Raw genomic sequence first — 23,652 nt, 5'->3', positions numbered from 1 at the left:
TCTCCTGTTCTAGAGGGGAGACCAAAAATGAGTGAATAAACACATAATATCAAGTTGGTATTGACATGAGATGGGAGGAAAAATAGGGTAGGGTAAGGAGATAGAGGTAGACCAAGTTCTGTAAGATCTTAGGCCATGGTGAAGGTTTCAGGTTTTGTTTCAAGTGTTATGGGAAGCCACTGGAGAGTTTTAGCAGGGGAGTGAGGTAGACAGCTGCAGTGACCCCTGAGCTTGCACAGGTTATCTCTGGAGCCTCATTTGCTTTTTCTTTGCCCTGTGCCATTTCATTTCCTATTACTAACAGGCTTTGCTTAGTGTGGAGCGTAGGTGATTTCTCAGATTCCATTCCTCTCTTCTCCCATTATGAAGGCTGTGGTGAGTGAGTCCTATTTGGCCACAGCCAATTTAAAAAAAAATCCCATCCATCTCATTATAGCAGTTGGTTCAGGAATGGACATGTGATCTAAGTTGGTCTAACAGAGACAACTTTAGGACTATTTGTTGTATGGTCATTGTTCAGATGTGAGGCCCGGAATTTCTGCTGCCGGTTTTTTACCATGGAAGAAATCAGGCTGAGAATAATGGTGACTCATACATGGGCCTGAACTAGAGAAGTATGGTATGGAGAACAAGCCAGAGCCATGATCAAACCATACCTGAAGTCCACCCTATCACTGATCTTTTCAGATATTAACCACCAGACTTCCTTAATGGTTTAAGTTGGTTCACGTTGGCTTCTGCTAATTACAACCAAAAGAACTTTGATGAATATGCATATTTGGCAGCTAATCCGTAATATTATGCTAAATAGTTGAGGCATTGTACCCTTTAATGTGGTTGCCTTTCTAAAGCTGAGTTTGGCCAACAAGGGGATATTATAAATAAAAATCTTAGATTGTTTTACCCAGACAACCATGACTCTTTACTTCCATACAGAAGACTCCTTGATGGGCATAATTTGTGCTTGGTTTATGTTTGTAGTCTTTGGAGGATTCCAGTCTGATAAATCCCACAGAATTTGGAATCAAATTCTAGATTTTTCTGCCACTTATTAGCTGTGGGACACTGAACAAGTAACTAAGTCCATCTAGACCTCATTTCGTCATCTGTAAAATGGAGATAATGCTGGTTCTCAGAGTGGGGAGTCTGTGAAAATTAAATAAAGCATGGAAAGCATTTGGCTCAATGTATGATACGTTTTAGTTCTTGTATAATAATATAATTCTCAGAATGACCAAGAAAGTGGAACAAAAATGCCACCTAGATGGCAGGATTGCTCTGCATATAATAATGAAGTTTCATTATTCTAACTCCCTAGGGCTTTTGAAAGAAAAACAGATTTTTAAAAATTTAGGAAGGCATTCTCATTAACTAATAGACTGGGGAGGAACAGTCCTTAGAGAGGAAATGAGAGGGAGGCAATGGTGCAATTGTGGAATAGAATGCATTAGTATTGATGCTGACTTGCTCCTATACAGTAAATAGACACAGAGAGCCACATAACCATGTCTTTCTAGAGGATTTTTTTTTTAATATAAGAAGACCTTGAGTCCTACATAAGAGTGAGATGTTACCATATTTTATATAATCTAAGACTCCAACGATTATAAAATGATCTTTATTTTAAAAAGGATAAAATGCAAAAGTTGGGCATCTTAAAACTGATGTGGAAGAGTAGCAGTGCCTGTCAGTTCCAGTGCTCTTAACTGCTTATAAGGCAGGTGAGACCCTCATATTATGTATGAGAAAAATGGGACTCAGGAAAGTTAGGTGGCATTTCAAAGTCATATCATTAATGGGCAAGAGTCACAGTTGCATTTGTCCATTCATTTGAAGCATTTATCTCGTGTTCAGTGTCAATCCCTGCCGGGGATACACCAGTAAATACAAGAGTATGGTCCCAGTCTTCAAGAGGTTGCAGTCTAATAGGGAGTGTAGAGAAAATTGAGACAAAATGCTGTTATTGTAGACAAAAATATTTATAAATGATTATGAATAAAATGATTACACTATATTATGGCTGCTGAGAAGGAATGATAGTAGACACTGAGATGGAAAACATCAAGGCGTGCAGACAGCATGAATCTCGTGGAGGATGAAGAACTAGACATGCAAAGAGCCAGGGGAAGTCATGCCAGGCAAAGACATGAACAGAGTGTGCCAAGTGCCTGAGATGGGAAAGACTTTGAAGTTTATATGGAAATGAGAAAAAAATGGTATCCTGGTGGACTCAGTTTCAGATCTTTCTGACCACTAGGTCACACCGCCCTTGAAGAACAGGCCATTGAGGATTCGAAGGGCAAGAAAGACCATGGAGCAGTGGCTGTCCAAGGGATGCTGATCACCTCCTCACATCAATGACTTAATCCTCCAGAAGAGAATCATTTCGAACATTATCTCACCAACCCCATCCCTGTCCTGTTAAAGCTGGAGGAGATATTTGAAGAGCTTGCATACGAGACGTGTGGGGGAGGGAGAACCACCTTCATGATATTGCAAAAGGGACGCTGATGGAAGAAGAGCTGGGGGTGGACAGTGCTTGTTGACTTGAGCCATCCCCTGGTCAGAGTTGCGTCACGGGCCGGCTCTCCCTGGAACACTAGGTGTCTCTGTTAATCCACGTGGCGGAAGGCACATTGCTCTTGTCCTGCTGTGGCAGCAGCTCTTAAAGTTGCGCCTTTTTGTCCTGAATGGCTTCACCTTAGAACCTTCCTTTCCACCAGGAGGTGATGAAAATAAGGGAAGAATGAGAGAAACCTCCATTTATAAATGCCTGCAAATTTAGGGTGTATGAAGGGCTCCTAGTCTCAGCCTCTTTGTCCCCGTGAGAAGCTGGGTGGCTCTTCAATGTAACATTCCGTTTTTCTTTTTCCAAGGACTTGCCATGAAGCTTTGGTCTCTGTGGGAGGATCTGTGGCTAATAGGACCATCATTTTGCTTGGTTCCCCTTCAACATGGACATAATGAATAGTTACTACAATAGTATTGTATAGACCTTTTTAGATTCAAATACAAAATGTCCTTTAATCTTCACAACAATCCTGTGAGTCACATGAGATTATTCTCATTTAACAGATAAGGATAATAAAGCTCATAGAGGTGATGTGATATAATCAAATCACACAAAGCCATTGACCTAATTCTTTTGCCTCCCAGATCCAGAAGATAAAGGTAGCTGAGGATTGGGAGATGTGATGCTCTTCTACCTCTCTCAGCAGTCTCAGGGGGGAAGTGGAGATGTTGATTAATAACTAGTTCTCCGACACTGTGCTAGGTTCTTTCTGTTTATCAACCAATTTAACCCTCACAACAACTTCATGAAGTAGGTGCTGTTATTATCTCCATTTAGCAGATGAGGAAGTTGAGGCTCAAAGAGGTGAAGTAACCACTTACCCCACTTTACCTAACCAGAAAGTTGCAGGGAGAGTCCACAAACCCTAACAGTTTAACTCCAAATCCAGTACTTGTCATCACCACTTAAGTTGCCTCTAGTGATGACATACTTCTGTTTTATAGGAGTCACACAAATTTGTCGCATTGAGCACACTTCTGCTGTGACTCCTGGTAAAAAAAAGAAAAAAGTAAAAGTTTTAGGATGCTGTCTCTTACCACATAGGCAAAGACAAGCAAGTAATTGGAGCAGTTGCCTTCAAAAATAATCAGACTGTAAAGCTGCCATCATAGAAAAATTTGTTCATGTGTATTTTCTACTTTAATCAGAATGTTTGGATGGTTGCCTGGGTCCATGCTATTCTTCCTGAGGAAGGGTGTTGCTGTTATTAAGGATAGTAGACTCCGTTCCAGCTTCCCAATTTTGATATGTTTCTTAACCAGTTGATTCCTATTTTCCTGACTCGTGTTTTGCTGTCAGTTTCAGCTTCTTCCACTGGCCTTCTTAAGAATTCTGCATAGTCAATAGGATGCAAATAAATGGAAACATATGCACCTCCCTGCATGTGGGAAATGCCGCTGTTGGCTGTCCTGCTGCTTAGCTGCCTTTGCAGTGGGATGCTTCAGCTTCCAATTGAGGCTTTGCATCTTTGGGGGCTGATCTGACTGCTACTGACAGATCCAGGTGATGGAGCTAATAGGGCATTCACGGCAAGTTCGGTTCACAGGCTCCTCCCTCAGCTTTGGATCTGAAAGCCCCTTAGGCTCCAGCTCCTTTCACTCTGGGCCCGTTTATACATCTTCAGTGAACCTAACTTCTGTGCCACAGCTGATCGTATGCGCTGGAGCTTGTTGCTGAGAGTGTAGGTGGGGAAGAGGTTCTACTGTGGTTTACCATTTTGGGGACTGGGTTAGACTGTGCTGCTCAGAAGCCAGATCTGATGTTGAACGCAGGTGCAGACCTGTCAGCCACACAGCTAGGTGAGTTAGCTCCACTAGACAGTGTTGGTCAATTCTGTTGTCTGAAATAGAAACCAGTATGGTGGCAGGCTGTCCATGTGCCACATGGTGCCCCTGCTGTGCTGGTTTAGGTCTGCCTTTCTTGTCGGTGCATCCGCTGGGCTTGGCTGCCAGCATGTTGGAAACTGGCAGTTCTGTAAAGTTTTATTTTCTTTCTAGGTGTTTCTGTCAAGGAGAGAAATACTAAAATTTGCCATTTTTAAATGATGATTTGGCATTTTTGATTCCTGGCTCTACTTCAACTGGAAGAAATTAGTCTCTGTTATTACGTTAATATTGGAAGTGCATTATCTTTTGGACTAAGAACGATGTTCTACTTTTCTTATAAATCATAGATTCTCAGGAGCCTCTGTTCTGAATTGTTTCCACACACTTGGTTCCAATGCCCCCACAGAATGGATTTTTGTAATTTTTTTCCTTTCTTTTTTTCTTTTGAAAATCAGCTGCAAGTAGAAAGGACCCCAGTGGATGAAATACAGTAGCCCTCCCAGAGAGGCGATGGAGAAAATGTTTTCTCAAACTTCAAGCCCACGCGGATGTGATCTGCCTTCCACAGGTTCAGCAGGCTTTGAGGACTGAGATGGGAAATGCAAATGTAACCTCTTAGTTAAAGGCAAAGCTAAAACAAAGGAACCTTGTACATCAAATAGTTCTTACCAAAGAGCGTTTTTATGAGTGAAGTGCAAATGGAGCGTAGAACAGAGCTCCTTTAAGGGATATGAGACCCAGTTTCTGAAACGTGTGAACACTCTCTTGACTGACTGTATTAGCTGCTTCGTTGGGGTGTGAAATGCAGTGACTTACGTTCAGCACGCAGCACTGAGCCTGGCACATGTTGAACTCCCAATTTCATACCATCGTTAATAATTCCCAGGTAGAGGGGAAACATAAAGAAACTGGTTTCGATTACTTCTTTGACTTGAAATACAGGATTGCCTGCCTCATTGTAGTGAATGCCTATCCATCTTTACACAAAGCTTCCTGGGATAGGATCTCCTTCTGAACATATTCCGAAAATCCCACATTCTGTCTGGAGAAAAGAGAGAAGAATCTACAGGTGTGCTTTTGAATGGAAAGGAGTCTTTGTGTCTAATATACATGAGCAATGGCTGAAGAATCCCCAGAAGGGACTTTCAAGGGGGACACAATAATACTTGTCTTCAGAGTTTTAAAGTTTTTTAGTCTCCTTTGCTTACAGTGGAGAATTAGAGCCAGCAGGTTGAAGTTCCAAGGAAATAATTCTGGTTCAGTGGAAGGAAGTCTTTGCTAAACACTTATTTGGAGCTGTCGGTGAAAGGGACCCTCCTAGGAAGTGGGGAGGTAGCACTCAGACACTGGGACCTGCCCAACAGTTGGGCAGCTGTCTGTCAGGAAGGGGTTCGGCAGTGTGCTGGGGTCAAGTGTGAAGGCAGGCCGTTCTGTCAGTTTAGATAAATAACCTTAAAACCCTTCTACGTGGAGGCCATTTGGTCCATTGATTTCTTTGCCTTAGAATGTTCTACCCACTTGTGCTGAATGTTCCACCCACAGCCATTGCTGCCCTGTAGGTGTGGAATTCAGTAGACTTTGTCCCTTGGCTCAGATCCCCCCTTTCATTGTGCCTGTTAATGCCGGTGATAACTAATGTTTATTCTTCAGTTACTGTGTTTCAGGATCTGTACGAAGTGCTTTCTGTGCAGTGCTCTTTAAGACTCCGTATGAGATGAGTATTATTTTAATTAAGGTGTAATTGACATATTACATTGTGTTAGTTTCAGGTGTACAACGAAAGGATCCGATGTTTGTATATATTGCAAAATGATCACCATAATAAGTCTAGTTAATGTCTGCCACCATACATAGTTACGAAATTTTTCTTCTTGTGATGAGAATGTTTAGGATTTACCTCTTAGCAACTTTCAAATATGCACTACAGTATTGTTAACTATAGTCATTGTGCTGTACATTACATCCTCATAACTTATTTATCTTATAACTGGAAATTTGTACCTTTTGACCTCTTCACCCATTTTGGCCACTCCCCACCACATGCCTCTGACAACTACCAATCTGTTCTCTGTATCTATGGGCTTGGTTTTCTTTAGGTTACACGTGTAAGTGATATCATAACGATATTTGTCTTTCTCTGTCTGGCTTAATTCACTTAGCATAATACCCCAAGGGCCATCCATATTGTCACAAATGGTAGAATTTCCTTCTTCTTTATGACTGAATAATATTCCATTGTGCGTGCGTTTTGTGTGTGTGCGTGTGTGTTTAAATTTCACGTTAAAAAAAATCCACTCATCTGTAGATGGACACTTAGTTTGTTTCCATGTCTTGGCTATTGTGAATAATGCTGCAAAGAAGATGGGAGTGCAGATACCTCTTCCAGATCCTTTTTCCTTAGGATTTAATCCAGAAGTGGGATTGTTGTACCAATTTACATTCCCATCAACAGTGCACCAGTGTTCCCTTTCTCCACATCATTGCCAACACTTGTTATCTCTTGTCTTTTTTGTCTTTTTGATGATAGCCATTCTAACAGGTGTGAGGTGATATCTCTTTGTGGTTTTGATTTGCATTTCCCTGAGGATAAGTGATGTTGAGCATCTTTTCATGTACCTGTTGACCGTTTGTCTTCTTTGGAAAAACATCTATTCAAGTCCTTTGCCCATTTACAAATCAGATTATTAGTCTTTTTGCTATTGAGCTGTGTGAGTTTCTTATTTTTTTTGATATTAACCCCTTATCTGGTATATAATTTTCAAAGACTTTTCTCCCATTCCATAGGTTGCCTCTTCATTTTGTTGATCTTTTTTTTTTTTTTGCTGTGAAGAAGCTTTTTGTTTGATGCAGTCCCACTTATTTATTCTTGTGCTTTTGGTGTCTAGGCTGACCTTTCTGCCAGAGTGGTTGTAGAAATGATTCTTGGATAGAAGCTTAGATCTAAAAAACTCTGGGATCTCTGATAAACCTCATATCCCAATTCAGACTACTTATTGTATCTTTTGAATTAGCTCAGTCTTTATTCAACCAACTACTTATTTTCTTTGTTACTTGTTTAAAACCAGTTTTTTATCATGTTAAAATACATATAACATAAGATTGATCATTTTAAACTGTACAATTCAGTGGTAATAAGTACATTCACAGTGTTGTTCAAACATCACTACTGTCTAGTTCCAGATAGTGGTTCCACAGATAACTAGTTCCTCTATCTTCTTCATTACCCCAAACAATTCCTCTCGTAGTTATATACCCCAAAGAATTAAAAACGATATTCAAACAAAAACTCGTACATGAATGTCGATAGCACCACTACTCACGATAACCAAAAGGTGTAAGCAAATGTCCCTCAACAGATGAATGGATAAGCTTAATCTGTATATCCATAGAATGGAATAATATTCAGCCATAAAGGAGTGAAATGCCGATACATGCTCCAACATGGATGAACCTTGAAGACATGATGCTAAGTGAAAAAAGCCAGACCCAAAAGGCCACACATCGTATGATTCCATTTATATGAATATGTTTATTACTTTTTCATAACTCTAAACCCACTGTGATATTTTTCACATAGTACTTTTTATTTACATTGATTTACATTTTTAGAGATAAAATTTCACTATAGTTTCTTCCTAAGCAATGATATCTATGAAATAATGTGTCTGATATGCTAGTTCCACTTTCAAATATATATTAAAATAAACAAATTTAATCCTACAAATAAAGTTAACCCATGCACCATCGAAACGAATCTGTGTGCCACCTGAAACGTACACTTATGACATTTCACAAAACAGCCTTTTGGTTCCTCTTGGCAATCAGTTCCTTCTTGAATGTGATCCACACGGCTTTCAGACTCAAGCTGTCCAACATGGCAGCCAGTAGCCATATGTGGCTCTTTAAATTTAAATTCATTAAAATAAAATAAAATGGAAAATTCAGTTCCTCAATCACACTCTCCGCATTTCAAGAGCTCAGTAGCCCTAGGTGGCGAGCTGCTACCGTAACGGACATCACAGATGTATGAATTTCTATCCTTGGGAAAAGTCTATTGGATGGTGCTGTCTAGAATTGGCTTTCATTCTTCCCGTTGCACTAGGGAGGTGCCCCATCTCCCAGGTCCTGTGCGTAGGTCAACCTCTCACTCAGCATCCGCACTTCCCACCACTGTTCTGGCTGACCATTCATTCCCCAGCCAGCTCTGAAAGTGACCTACTTTTCCAGTGTCACCAGGGAGGGCTCGGTGCCAGACCACAACATGGGACCTCTTCCCGCTGGTCCCCTTCCTGCTTGCTGCGCGACCAGCTCTGGACGCCCTCCATCTTGCCTCTCTCTCTTTCCCTCTCTCTTGCTCATCCTACTGCTGTGAGGATCTCCTCCCACAGAGTGCTTTCCAGCTTTCCTGAAGGGCCCTGCTCTGCTTCAGACTCCATTTTGTTTTATTATTCAAGTGGGAGAAAATATCATCCCTCCTTTTCCCAGGCTTCTCTCTCCACTCCTTTCCCTGTCTACCTTTCTCTCCCTTCCCCCCCCCGCCACTTTTCCCTCTTTCTAACTTCTCTTCCTTCTTTTTCTCCTTACTACTCTTTTGTTTCATCTTTTTCTTCTTCCTACTCTCCCCACAATTATTTCCCCATAGTTGTAAAATTAATCCTTTAAAGCGATGTGGTAAACAAATAGGAAGAGGAGTTATAAAAAAAAAAAAGAGCTTTATTCTTTCTATTATTTATTTTAAAAACCCAGCCATCATTGATATAGCAGTTCTTCTTTGCTCTTTAGGAAATAATTACATTATTTTCTTTCCCATCAAGAAAGCAATCTAGCAGTTATGGGAGAAGATAGGACTATCAGGGCAGGGCAGGATTGCGGAGCTGAGTCTTCTGGGGGGCAGATTTCCACACCAGAAATCCATGGCAGGATGTGAAACATTATTACTGCTGAATTTACACAGGGCCTTCAAGTTTCATTATGAGACTGGGGAGCATTTAGACTGCTGTTTAGGCCAGGACATACTTAACTCTGTCCTGATGGTTCTGAGGTGTCATCCAGCACCCCAGAACATTCTCTGTGCTGCTGAGGCCTCCAGCTCTGGCCAGATGAAAATCTGATCCTGTTCATTCAGCAAATGGTCACTGATCACCTACCATACGCTGGACGCTGTGCTCAGGGTGCAGGGCGTGTGGCACCAACTCAGACAGGGCCCATGATCCCTGGGGGAGTTTACCCTCCAGCAAAGGAGATGATTTGTAAGTGTGTGAAAAACTCTGCAACAAGGTAGAAAGGGAGCTGCAGAGGAAGTGATGAGAGTTCCAAGGAGGGAGCTGAGGCTGGAAGCTCAGTGAACATTTTGGAAAGAGGTGAACTCTGTGCTCAGTTTTGGGGAGTCTGAATATATGAATATTCAGGGGAGAAAAATCTTTGTATTCATTGAGACTTTTATGATATTAAATTATAGAAAACCAATTCTCATTAAGTTAAAAAACAAAACAAAAGGATGTATTGGTCTATTCTACTGGAAAGGCATATATGGGGTGTACGTCTTATCTGCCATATCTTGATCCAGGTGCAAATGATGTCTTCAAACCCCTCTCTCTCTCTCTCTTTCACTCTTTTTCCCTTTCTCTCTCATGTTTCTCTCTGTTATGGCTCACTGTTTCATCCCATTGAGATGGGAAAGAGCACATTTAACTAGGTGTGGGTTCACATACTTTTGTCACGGTATTTCCTTAAGTCAAGAGAGGCAGTATTCTCTCTAGCTGCAACAGAATATTCCCAGAGAAGGATTCTGATTGGATGAGGTTGAGTCATGTGCCCATCCCTGAACCAATCACTGTGGCCAGTGATACTCCTATTGGCCAGGTAGGGGAAAATCTATCATCAAGAAATGGTCATAGCAAGAAACATCAGCTTTTACTGTTTTCCCAGTGGAAGAAAATGTAGGAACAAATAGCCAAGAAGTGGGAAATCACAAGGACACCATAAGTGTTTGGGTCTGCTCCAATGCAAGGTATGTAAAGAGCAGTTTTAGAAAGTAAGGTTGAAAGTTAAAGTTGGCTGAGGAGCATGGATTTTAGCTTTGGACGTTAGGGAGCCATTTCAAGCTTTTGAGCAGAGGTGTATATAATCGGAACTGAGGTTTCCGAACATTTACCTGGCAGGCAGGCTTCAAATGAGTGTAAGGGATGCTATACAGCGAGTCTAGAGACCGGGTAAGATCTTTTAACAGCCCAGGTAAAATGTATTATTTAAAGTATTTAGGTAGTAAGTAACAAATTAACTCTGACTAGCTCAATTAAACAAAAGGAGGTAATGAACGAGGAATGATAGAAAACACATTGGGACTTTACTGGGGTATCTTGAAAAATCGAAGTAAATATTAAGCAGCCAAGGTTTGGAAAGGTCAGAAGGTGAGGCAACATTTACTGATGAAGGAAATTTACTCTCACCTTTGTCCCGATCAAATAATTTCTGGTCTCTGTCTCAACCATCACGTTTCAAATTTCAGAAAAGAGAATCTGATGGTTGCAGCTTGGGAGAGGTGCACTTCCCTCTCCCACCGGATCTATTTTTTATGGCCAAAGGAGAGGAGAAGAATAGATATTCTGGTGTATATAGTGGGCGGGGTGGGCGGTGGGGGAGTTGCTGCTTTTCCAAATAAGGGAACTTATTGTGTGTCAGTAAGCCACCTACAAAGGATGCAATCTTTTTTTTTTATTGGAGTGTAGTTGCTTTACAATGTTGTGTTAGTTTCTGCTGTACAGCAAAGTGAATCAGCCACACGTATACATATATCCCTTCTTCCTTGATTTCCTTCCCATTTAGGTCACCACAGAGCATTGAGTAGAGTTCCCTGTGCTATACAGCATGTTCTCATTAGTTATCTATTTTATACATAGTAGTGTATATATGTCAATCCCAATCTTCCAATCCATCCCACCCCTCCTTCCCCCCTTGGTATCCATACATCTGTTCTCTGTGTCTCTATTTCTGCTTTGCAAATAAGTTCATCTGTACCATTTTTTAAATTCCACATATATGTGTTAATATACGATACCTGTTTTTCTCTTTCTGACTTACTTCACTCTGTATGACAGTCTCTGGGTCCATCCACGTCTCTACAAATTACCCAATTACATTCCTTTTTATGGCTGAGTAATAGTCCATTGTATACATGTACCACATCTTCTTTATCCATTCCTCTGTTGATGGACATTTAGGTTGCTTCCATGTCCTGGCTATTGTAAATAGTGCTGCTATGAACATAGGGGTGCATGTATCTTTTCGAATAATAGTTTTGTCTGAGTATATGCCCAGGAGAGGGATTTTTGGGTCATATGGTAGTTCTATTTTTAGTTTCTTAAGGAACCTCCATACTGTTCTCCACAGTGGCTGTATCAATTTACATTCCCACCAACAGTGTAAGAGGGTTCCCTTTTCTCCACATCCTCTCCAGCATTTATTGTTTGTAGATGTTTTAATGATGGTCATTCTAACTGGTGTGAGGTGATACCTCATTGTAGTTTTGAATTTCATTTCTCTAATGATTAGTGATGTTGAGCATCTTTTCATGCGTTTGTTGGCCACCTGTATGTCTTCTCTGGAGAAATGTCTATTTAGGTCTTATGTGCATCTTTTGATTGGGTTGTTTGTTATTGAGCTGCATGAGCTGTTTGTATATTTTGGAGATTAATCCCTTGTCAGTTGCTTCATTTGCAAATATTTGCTCCCATTCTGAGGGTTGTCTTTTCATCTTGTTTATGGTTTCCTTTGCTGTGCAAAAGCTTTTAAGTTCCATTAGGTCCAAGGGATGCAATCTTGTGAGCTATATGGGCATAGAAGGAAGCAGGGTTTTTGCTGGAGGAAGGAATATGAGTATTCCTAAGTTTGAATTTAGAACAGAGAGTTCAAATGAGTGGTTAGTAGATATGCTACATTTCATTTACAGTATTATTTTAAAATTAATTTACTGAATGCCTTTAGCTGGGGTTTTCATCATTCTCTATAACCTTGTATCTGGTCCGTTTCAGCCCTTGATGTTATCTGTCCTGTCTCATACCTGGAAAGCATGAGAGTTTTTGATTCCTTCCAAGAGCTCAACTTGGTGTTTGCCCAGAAAAAAAGCAAGTAGAAATGGAGCAATGGAAGACTAATCAGTATTCTGATAGATTAGGTCCCCCTGCTAATGTTCCTATAGCATCAGTGAATTTAGTTGCAAATATATTACCATTTATTGGAATTATTATATAAAACCTACTTTCTCCCTAAACTGTAAGTGACTTCAAGGGAAGGACCACAAGTTTTTTACTTACCATTTTATCTCCTGCATGTTGCTGGCATATAGTATAGGTACTCAATTAATATTTATTTGAATTGAGGATGTGTTTGATAAGAAATGAATTGGAGGCCTTTCGATAGATGTGCTTTTGAGGTGTTGCTTACTGGACCAAACTCTTAATTTATGGTCCATAACTTATGATCTTGGTTTTAGCACTGAATGTTCCATGCCCCGGGAAATCCCTCAGTTCTGGGAAAACTGAGATAGTTGTTCATACTACTTACAGATGTCAATCCTACCTCTTAGCCCGAGCACCGTAAAACTTCTCATTAACGCTGTGTGGTTGTTACTTACTGAATGTTTGCATTCTCCCAAAATTCACATGCTAAAGCTCTAATTCCCAGTGTGATGTTATTTGGAGGTGAGGTCTTCAGGAAGTTGTTATGGTTAGATGAGGTTGTGAGGGTGGGGCCCTCATGATGGAATTAGTGTCCTTAAAAAAGAGGAAGAGACTAGCGATCTGACTGTTTGGCCATGTGAGAACAGAGCAAGATAGTGTGTAAACCAGGAAGAGAATCCTCACCAGGATTCAAATCTGCCCAGGCATGACCTAGGACTTCCAGTCTCCAGAACTGTGACAAATAAGTGCCTGTTGTTTAAGTCACCCAATCTATGGTGTTTTGTAACAGCAGCCTGAGCAGACTAAGACAGTGGTGTTTTACCCCATTGACATAGGAGTGAGGTGAGACTCAGAGGAGTTGGATGATTTGCTTAAAGGCACAGCGCCAATAATGGAGGGTTTAAAACTCAACTCTAGCTTGCAAATCCCTAATCTGCTCTTCTCTCTACCTGACAATGTTCCTAGAGTTCAAAGAACTGAGTTATGTACTCTTGTCCTCAAGTACTTTGTAACCCGGCAGAGGTGATACAGTTGTGCAGGTTATGAATAACGCAGGGGGGACCCCTTTGCATCGTATTCACTGCAGATTTGTGTTTTGTTTTCACAATTCCTCTGGCAGATGGTAGTATCAGGTTGTATTAGTCAGGGTTCTCCAGAGAAACAGAAGTAGTAAGATATTTATATAGAGAAAGACATTTACTACGAGAGATTGGCTCACATGATTATGGAGGCTGAGAAGCCCCACGATCTGCCATCTCCTGGGCCCCAGCCTTTCTCCTCTGCCTTAGTTACCTCTTCGGGTCCCCAGAGACCCACCGAGCACAGGTGAACACGCTCTGAACAGATAGAGAAAGTGGGGCTCATTGTCAGAGGGCTAGAGAATACGATAGAGACCTGAGACTTTTCCTTCCCTCAGTAAATATGTACTGAACAGCTTCTCTCTGCCAGGCACTGTTCCAGGTTCTGGAAAGGGGGAACAGCCAAGAACAAGATAGACAAATCCCCTTTTCTCATGGGGCCTAAGGTTCCAGGATAGGGGGATACCCAGTGATTCTTGGATAAAGTTGCACTTTGAATTGATTCACACCATCTCATTCTGCACATTTGGGGAAGGTGAGGAGTCAACATCCATGTACATCTGCCTGTTTGAGATCCTGAATAATTTGATAGCATAGACACAGGTGATCCAGGGAGTTCACAGAAACTGCTTGTCATGTTGCCTACTTTTTTCCAGCTCTCTTGGAATAGATGCTTATTGCAGGGGATGAATCCATTGACCCCTGTGCCAGCCAGTTCCAAATGGTTAGGTGAGGCAGAGCCATTAGAGGTTCATGGTGATATGTTCAGTACTATTTTGATAGTGTTACAAAATACTATCCAGAATTTCAAGAATTTCCACATCCCCCATCATGTTCCTGAAAAAACCACACATATAAGGAGCAAGAGATCCTGAGAACTGCTTTATTAATGGACACTCAGGCTTCCAATAATTCCTGATAAAGTAGAATTAGGGCATGCATCTTAGATCCTACTATAGATCCTGTTCCCACTGCAGACCTTTGGCCAGATGGGTCAAGCATGTTGTCTAGTGATGGGGTAGATAGAATGGTCACACTTACAGAGAAAGCTTTGCCCTAACTTACTCCATGTTTTAAACTTAGAAATTGTATTACAAAAGTTAGTTGGCGGGGCATGTCCTCAGAAAGTCACCTTGGCTCAGGTGTGCTCACCAAGCAGAGATGGGAAGCCCAGGAGTCATGAAGGGCAGGCTGGCACCTGGGTCAGCACTCTTGCACCATAGCCTGGTCCAGGGGTACCTGGGGCTCTGAGTAATCAGATTAGCTTGGGGTAGGGGCCTACAGGGTTCATTGCCTCCCTTGGAAAACTGGGATTAGCAGTCAAAATGATCCTTGAGCATCTAAGAGAAAGCCTTTTAATTTCAAATTTTAGAAGGAAAAAAGATAAATATGTGAAACCGTGACACCTACTACTACCCCCGCTGTCGTCATTTACCAGACACCATTATGTGCCAACACTCTGCTGGTCACATTACATACCTCTCTCATTAAATGTCATCTAATGTGATCCCTCTAATTACACAGAGATGTGGCTATCATAACTTGACTTTTACAGAAGAGGAGATGGATGCCCTGAGAATTTAGGAGACTTACCCGGGATTGGGAGCCACAGAACTGCATGCTAACCCAGGCTTTCTGATTCCTAAACTAAACAGTCGTCTTGCAGAATTGCTTCTCTGCGGTTGTTGCACAGGAAATAAACGTTGAATGAGCAAGTTCCCAGCAGCCTATGCCTGCTCACTCATTTGTTCGGTTATTCAACAAATACTTTTAAGCTTGTACTGCAGGACACTCTTTTAGGTGTTTTAGAAGCGCAGTGATCAAAAGAAAGATCTCTGCCTTTTTGGAGCTTACCACTCCTGTTCTAATTTTTTTTAATTAGTATTGCTTAGCCAAGACAACTAACATTATTATTATCATTTTTTAATTGGCCACAATGGAATTTGAGAAAGAGTAAATACTCCCCTCTCTTTTTTTAACCCAGTTTTGTTTCTTTGTTTTGGGTTTTTTTTTTCTTCTTCTTCTTTTTCATTATGCTGCAGTTTCTGAGTCCGTTTTGAATTATGCTGGCCTGGATTATGCAGATCTATGTGTTGGAGTTATTACATTTCTGTCCTGACATTTAAGTCTCAGCTCTTCGGTCATGCCTTTGGTAATCATTCAGGGGAAATGAGAAACCACCAATGAGTATATGAAGTTAAGAACCGGGGCAAAGAGGAAAGTACACTCATTAAGAGACTTGCTGAAAAGAAATGGTGTGAGGGCGTATTCGGGGAAGGTGTGGTGCAGGAGTTGGGAGTCGAAAAACCATGAGTTTGCTCTAAAGAGAGGATTTGTGCCCAAAAGGGAATGGTTAATGGAGGATGAGAGGGTGCTGAGAAACACATCAAAGTGGAAGGGATTTCAAACCACCAAGAGGAAGACGGAAAGCGCCAAACTATTTTGTAAAAATGAGAGTGTCTTGAGAACTGAAAAAGGGTAAAGAAAACAGTGACTCTGTTTCCAAAAACATGTAAATTAAATGACAAATGAAAAAAATGGTGACACTAAAGCAGTTTGAGGAGGCATTTAAGGGCTAGTGCGATTCAGGAAAAGGCCTGGGGAACATGAGAAATAGCAAAGCAGATGGAAAATTAACTGAAAATTGAGACACACTGAATGGGTTCTGGGGGCATTTATGAAACAGTAAGAGAATTACAGTCTGAAGGGAAATAGTGAATAATAATATGTCTAGAGAACATTGTGAATAATCAGATTTGGAAAGTTAAAGGAGACTTACGAGGCAAAAGAGAGAAAATAGAAATCTGGAGGAATGAGACACTTTAAGTAATAGTTGAAAGAGCTTATGCAGCCCATATATGGTTGGCCTTTGACAAAAAGAAAGAAGGATCCTGGCAATGAGTACCCAGAATGGCCGCAATAAGCCCGGCTTTAAAAGGATGAGGTTGCATTTGGGGTGGGGTGTTAGGAAATATGACAGGGTGGAAGAAAAAAATACATGGAAACTTTATGTAAAGGTTAGCTACTATTTAAGCAACAGCTGTGTACCAGGCATCGGGCCGGACATTTTATGTGCACTATTGCTAATTCCACCCACACACCTGGGAGTGCGGGATCTGTTAGGTTAAACCACATGAAACCATCATGGTTACTTCATACGGTTTAACCTGATCTGTTTTTACAAAGAACGAAGTGGAAGCTCAGAGAATTTTAAATATATGACCCCAAGTGGCACAGCTGGGGAATAGCAGAGGCAGGCTTTGACCCCAACAATTGCTAGCAATAGCAATTCATTCTCTAATTCACTCTGCGCCTATCTATTTTAGCACCAGCCATGTGCCAGGCACTCTGTTCGGCACTAAAAATACAATAGAAAACAAGGCATAAGAGGTCCCTGCCTTCATGATGCACACCGTCCATCTGCTGGTTAAAAAACAAGATGAAACACCAAAGATGGTCCAGGACAGCTGTCCAGTAGAAACATAATGTAGTCACTTATCATCTCAAATTATCTGGCCACACAGTGAACAAGTAAAAAGAAGATGAAATTAATTTTAATAATGTATCCTACTGCGACCACAATGTCTAAATTTTTTCAACATTAAATGAATATAAAATTGTTTATGAGATCTTTTACACTATTTTTTCATACAAAGTCTTCCAAATCCAGTATGTCGTGCCCTTACGGCACATTTCTATTCAGACTAACCACACTTCAAGTACTCCATAGCCACCGGTTGGTGGTGGCTACCATATTAGAGCAGATCTAGAAAGACCTTGATAATTCTGGCCCAATTTCTTTGCAGTCATAATATAGGGAAAACAGTCCACCTGTTTTTCCATGTTACTTCTGATCCCCATACGCCAGCATTTCACAGGGCACAAAATGCAAGCCGTAGAGAAATGTTTCTTTCACCTGGACTTCAGCTTCATACACGTGAGGCTGTAGATACCAAAGGAAATTTGTAGGTGTGTGCATCACATAATTTACATATTTTCTGTTATGTATTTCACTGATTAAAACAACAACAACAACTTGACACTTTACCGTCAATGGACGATAATAACACAGAAGTGGACCCTCTGCAAACCATCAGAGCCTCCGCCATGTCCACGTTTTGCCAGCATGTCTTCATGTGTTTATTGCTTCTGGTGGAAACATCGAAGATGTAATTCGAAGCTTAGCAGCAGCCAGAATTTCTGATATTTCATCTGGTCACTAAAAGTTTTGTAATCAATTTTCAAGAGATAAACAAAACAGTGATAAGATTTTACTGTTTAATACAAGTGCCCAGCAGGTGTTAATGGGGACCAAGCAGTGGGGTGTATAATGGTTTTTCCCTGGGTAAAGAATTCTGCTCTGGAGTAAGTTTAAGTGGGAAGAAAGCCTGTGGAAATATGGATCATCCTTCCTAGAAATTAGATGGGGGAATTGAAGGTAATGGGTACTTGCTCCCTGCCAACTTCATAATGAAATTACTGTTCAGCAAATATTCTTGTTAGAGGTTTTTTTTTTTCTCCTTCCCAGGGGACTGAAGACTTTTAATGGGAAGGGAGGGAGGGAGGGAGGAAGGGAGGAAGGAAGGAAGGAAGGAAGGAAGGAAGGAAGGAAGGAAGGAAGGAAGGAAGGAAGGAAAGGAAGGAAGGAAGGAAGAAAGAAGGAAAGAAGAAAGGAAGGAAGAAGGAAGGAAAGAAAAGAAAGAAAGAAGGAAGGAAGGAAGAAGGGAAGGAGGGAGGGAAGGAAGGAAGAAAATAGACAATATTAACATAGAGTATATAGACTCATTGGTCCAGAATACTGATTTTTAAAGGAACACAGAACAATGTGGAGTGTGAGAATTTCCATATAGTCGTTTCCATATAATCTGAAGAAGATGGATTGCATCTAAATAATGTCCCTGCTGACTCCATCTGATTTCACTACAAAATGGGAGAAAAGGAAATGAGCAGGGGAAACAGAGATGGGGAATTAAACAAGAGGGAGATTTAAGTAGATTCAGCTGGCATATCAGAAGAAGACTGGGTGCTCAACAGGGCATGCTAGCTCCTAGATTAAAATGGTGACCGTGACATCGGTTCACACCACATAACCCTGTGAATGGCTCTCCCCGGGCCAGGGGTCCAAGTCAAACCCAAAGCGTTCGTCCTCTGGTCTGCCGTTTCCAAACACATATCAAATTGGATATTTTCAAACCTCTTGCTAATGGACTAAATTTTTCAGTTTCACCCACATTTGGGGTGTTAGATTGACCCAACGTGAACTCTATTCACTTCAAATTATTGTATAATCAAAACTTGGCTTGAGAGCTTTTATTGGATTCAGTAAAAAACAACAAACAAACAAACAAACTAAAACCCTCGATGAATCAGCAGGCCTAACTATGAGTTTTGGACTGCAGAGACAGAATGACTTGGCTACAGATTTCCTGCCAGCCCAGGTAAAGTCCACTGGTGGGCTTCGTCTGCAATTTTTATGCTGAAATTCCATGGACAGTGTTCCATCGTGACATTTCATGGGTCTTTGCCCTTGGCCTTGAAGTTTCCTCCATGCGGTGAATCACTCCTCTACTTAAAACCTTTTGTGATCCTCATGGCCATCTGCACAAAATCCAGACCTTTAGGTCCCTTATGATCTAGCTTACGGGATGCTCTCCAGACACATCCCACTGCCTGTCAGCTGTACTAAGCTATTTCCCCTAGCGTGTCACTTCCTTTGCTGACTCTTCCTTGTTTAAGATGACTCCTCTGCTCTGAATGCTCTTCTCCACCTCTCCTCAACCCCTTTACTCTTGCAGATTCCCAGGAAGTCCTCCCTACGTTGCAGAGATTGCGTTAGGGACCCTTCCTCTACATTCTCATGACTTATACTTACTGTGCATTGGCGCACAAGTGGCCTTCTATGTACTGTCATTGTTTATGTGTCTATGTCACTGAATTGTGAGGATGTAAGAGGGGCCACAGGCACTGTGTTTTTTATTTCTGTATTTATGGGACTCACCATAAGGCCTGACACACAATAGACATTCAGTAACTCGTTGTTGAATCGGTAAATTATCTTCCTAGGAAATGATCAGCGATGCCTCAGATGTGCCAAATAGAATCGTGATTACCCTTTGCTTCTTCTAGAATAGCAGTGTTTGATTTTTCTGTTTTTAAACAGTATTTTGTTAAAAATAAAAACTATCTGCAGAAAATTTGGAGAATACGAAGATACACAAAAGAAAATGGAAAGTACCTGGGATCCTTCCATGCATAGACAAACCCTATTTTTATCCTCTTTTCTGCTTGTTTAACATTAAATGGCAAGCATTATCTTCATGCCATTAACTTGTCTCAAAAACATGATTTTTTAAGGACTCAAAACAGTCCATTGAATGGATACACAAAGATGTTCTTTGCCTTTTCCCCAATTTCTTAACCTTGTCCTTGGAGACCTGATTCTTCCCCCATAGGACACAGTCAGGTCTTCTGCACTGTGGCTGTCCAGGGGCAGACATGTGATCAGTTAGGCCAATCTCTCCTTTTGGAATTATTTTTGTAATCTAGTCCTCTTCCTTAATATTTTACTTCTTTAGCTACTTTTGTTGTTAAAGGAATATAATGCAAAAAAATGCTATGACTTTGAGGTACCCTGTCTTTCTGGGGAGGTCTCTGAATGCTTCTAACCACCATACTGTATTTACTGAGTGTCTGCTAAGTGGTGTGTTTTCTTGGACGTCTTTAACATCATATTTTTCTCATGCTGCAAGGAGATGTGAACCCCTGAGAAGCCTCCCTCCCAAATCCTGGGAAATGAGCTCTGGCTTGCTCTGCATCAGAGCCGAGTGTGACTACAGGCGAGGTGGTTTGAGGCGGGGGTGTGGGAGGTAGAGATAAGAGTATTGTAAACAGACAGACATCACTTGTGACAAAGACAACTGCACAGTTGTTGTATAGGGCAGACATCGAGGAGCCATCCTTGACGCCTCTCTCTCCACCACCCTCATGTCTAACCCATCACTGAATACCTGCTCAGTATTTCTCCACTTGTGTTGCTGCTCCTACTCTTCCTTCTCCTCCTCTTTTGGGGCCACAACGGGACCAAAGCCAACACCATCTCTCACCTGAATAATAAGAGCACTGTGACCAGCCCCCCTCTACCTACTGTGGTCCCCTGCAAACCTATTCTGTACACAACATTTAAGTCATATTATACTGATACAAGAAAAGTCTGATTATATCACCTCCTTGATTAAAGTCTTCAATGTCTTTCTATTGTTTTAAAATGAAGATAAAACTCCTTAACATGGCCTGAAAAGCTTTGCACTGTCTGCCCCTATTTACCTTCTCACTCACACCACAGCCCCCATTTCCCTGTCTCTCTCTGCTTTGGCCTCACTGGTTTGCACTCAGCCCTTCATAAACACTACCACAGGACCTTTGTACATGCTGTCCCCTTTGCCTGGAATGTGCTTACATCTTTTCTGATCTAGTTAATGCTGAGTCATCCTTCAGGTCAAGCTGCACTTCCTTATAGAAGCCTTGCCTGACCCCTGTTTCACTTTCACATAGCACACCCTGCCCCCTCTATTGTAGCACTTTTCATAGTTCAGCGATTAACCAATTAATACCTGTCCTCTCCCTTAGACTATAAGCTTTAAGAGGACAGAGATCATGTCTGTTTCTTCTTTATTGCCAGCCAACTAGCTGAGTCCTGACATGTAGCAAATATTTGATAAATATTAGTTGAATGAATAATGAATGAATGGGATATCATTTCTTTGACGTTGTATACCATGTGGTTTATGAGCAAGCAGTTTCCTTTAGGGAAGCTTGTTAAAACATGCTTTCAGATCCTCCTGTAAGAAGATCATTTGAACAGAAGTTCAATGTTCTATAGTCTGGCAGGACAAATATGTTCTATCCCCTGTGCTTTCTGCAATAAATTACTAATGCCTGTACAGGATTGGGGATTCTGGGATTGATTACAGGCTCATGAAAAAGAATGCATGGAAGTTAGCAGAGCCTGTGTGGGTACTGATGCTTCCACAGATAAGAGGCTCCTTCTGATGAGTTTACACCTTCTCAGTTTTATGCTGATGGTGGCATCCACTTATTTGTTTGAAACCTCTTTAATTCTTCCCTAAACATTTGTTTTTCTCTTCCTCTCTCTAGATTTATGGTCAATGTGACATGGGATGGCAAAGACTTGTCCTTCACTGAGGAAGGCTATCAGGTGCACCCCAGGCTGGTGGTCATCGTGCTGAACAAGGACCGCGAATGGGAAAAGGTGAGCATCCTCCTGTGTGCCGAATACAGGGGAGGCAGGACAGGTGTGGGCAGCAAGGGAGCTCAAAGTACTCCTTTTCCCAAAGTATTTTCCTCTGAGCAGCTCCACATGTCATTCCATGACCCTTGATGGAACAAGGCAGACAGATACTGTAAAGTGGAGGTGCTTTCCCTGGGTGAACTGTGGCAGTTGTGTGCTGTTCGTTGTGTTGGGTTCTCAAATCTGAGTAGGTAGTGTCCTTGAAAGACTTAAGGTAATTTAAAAGCAGTGAAGTTTGGTTCACATCATTGCAGTAGCAAGTGTTCACTCTCTGGCAATGATCACACCAGTTTGCCTAAACCTCATAATGGGGTACGATATTCACACATTTTGCCCTACGAATGAACCCCTTGTATTTTCATGTACTTAGTCTTTTGCTTTGAATCAACTCATTTCCAAAACTTAAATGTATCGCTTCTGCAAATCATGGATTGGAGAGGGTTGTATTTCTTGTAAAGCACATTTTCTAGAACATATATAATAACTATAAAAAATCAATGTTCAGGAAAAGCTCATCTGAGGTACGGCACAGGGGACTTTCTAGAGTTATGGCAATATTCCTTGTCTTGAACATTTGTCAAAATGCATCAGACTATCACACAAGATTTGTTTCATTGCATGCCATTGTATCTAAATTAAAAGATATATTTTGAAACTGTTCAAATTGAGATTCCCTGCACAATTAATTACCAATGTTTACTGAGTTTTCATACTTAACTCCCTGACATGAGTACTAGTTATGACAACAATAGCCATTGTTTATTGAGCGCTTGCTTGATTTTTGCTTTAGGCAGTACACCCAAGCTCTGAGTGACGACTTGGTTTATTCATTCATTCACAAATGTTTATTCAGTGCCTGCGATGTGCCAGGCACTATTCTTGATGCTTGGAATCTATCAGTGAACAGGAGAGACAAAACAACAATTTCTGATTCATGGAACTTAGACGCTGGTGTGTGTGTGGAGAGGGATGGGTTGGGATTTTGTGCACTTTTGTGATGCTTGCGGAAAGCACTGGATTCTGTCCCCGGGTGTTCTTCTGCTCTTCCCTCTGGTAAACCCTGCAGCCCACTGTCCTAAATGGCTCACATCTCCATGTCTGAGCTGGTTCCTTTATGTATCTGGGACTTTGAACATGCTTTTTTTTTTTTTTTCTTTCCTGTAATGCTTCCCTGTATCCTTACTTACTTTTATTCATCCTTCAAATTCTGGCTTCTCTCTCCTCTTGCAAATGGAAAGTCAAAATGCAAGTTATTTTTTTCTTGTCCATAATAAGAGGTAGAGAACTTGAGCCTTTCTGCCTTTTGTTATTACATTTTGGAGTTATTTTTCAACCTTTTGAAGTTACACAGTCTGAGGATCACTTTTGGAACTGTAAAATCATTCTCGTTGGTTGGATTTAACCAGTCCTGGGTCAGGCTTGGCTCACACCTGTGGATTCTCTCTGCTGCCTTTGGACGTACCTCATTTGCCAGGGAGCCTGTTTACAGGGAGGCCACTGTAGTGCAGGTGATAACATTGCATAAAAGAAGGCGGCCCTTGATAGGCTTCATTTCCACATACAGAAAATACCCTTTTAATATATTGTGTGTCCTCCTTCAAATTTCTGTTGAAATATAGCAATTTCCCAAAAAGGCAGCTCCGGGAATTGCTGCGGAGTTGAGCTTAGAATGTACAAATGCTTCCTGTAG

At 41.3% G+C, this 23,652-nt stretch overlaps 1 protein-coding gene across 3 annotated transcripts in view; it reads left to right on the top strand.

Moving 5' to 3' along the window:
* The window catches only part of GRIN2A (glutamate ionotropic receptor NMDA type subunit 2A), a 446,460-nt gene that overhangs the window by 301,184 nt on the left and 121,624 nt on the right, over positions 1-23,652 (top strand). For all 3 annotated transcript variants that reach the window (XM_079944201.1, XM_079944202.1, XM_079944200.1), the window contains exon 5: positions 21,809-21,923. In XM_079944201.1, the coding sequence (XP_079800327.1) occupies positions 21,809-21,923 (115 nt within the window). The remainder of the gene's footprint in view (positions 1-21,808; positions 21,924-23,652) is intronic.

The sequence above is a fragment of the Stenella coeruleoalba genome (genome assembly GCF_951394435.1).
Source record: "Stenella coeruleoalba genome assembly, chromosome: 15".
In the NCBI taxonomy this organism is placed as follows: domain Eukaryota; kingdom Metazoa; phylum Chordata; class Mammalia; order Artiodactyla; family Delphinidae; genus Stenella; species Stenella coeruleoalba.
The sequence above is the reverse complement of the archived record's forward strand: the minus strand, read 5'-3'. Positions and strand labels throughout refer to the sequence as shown.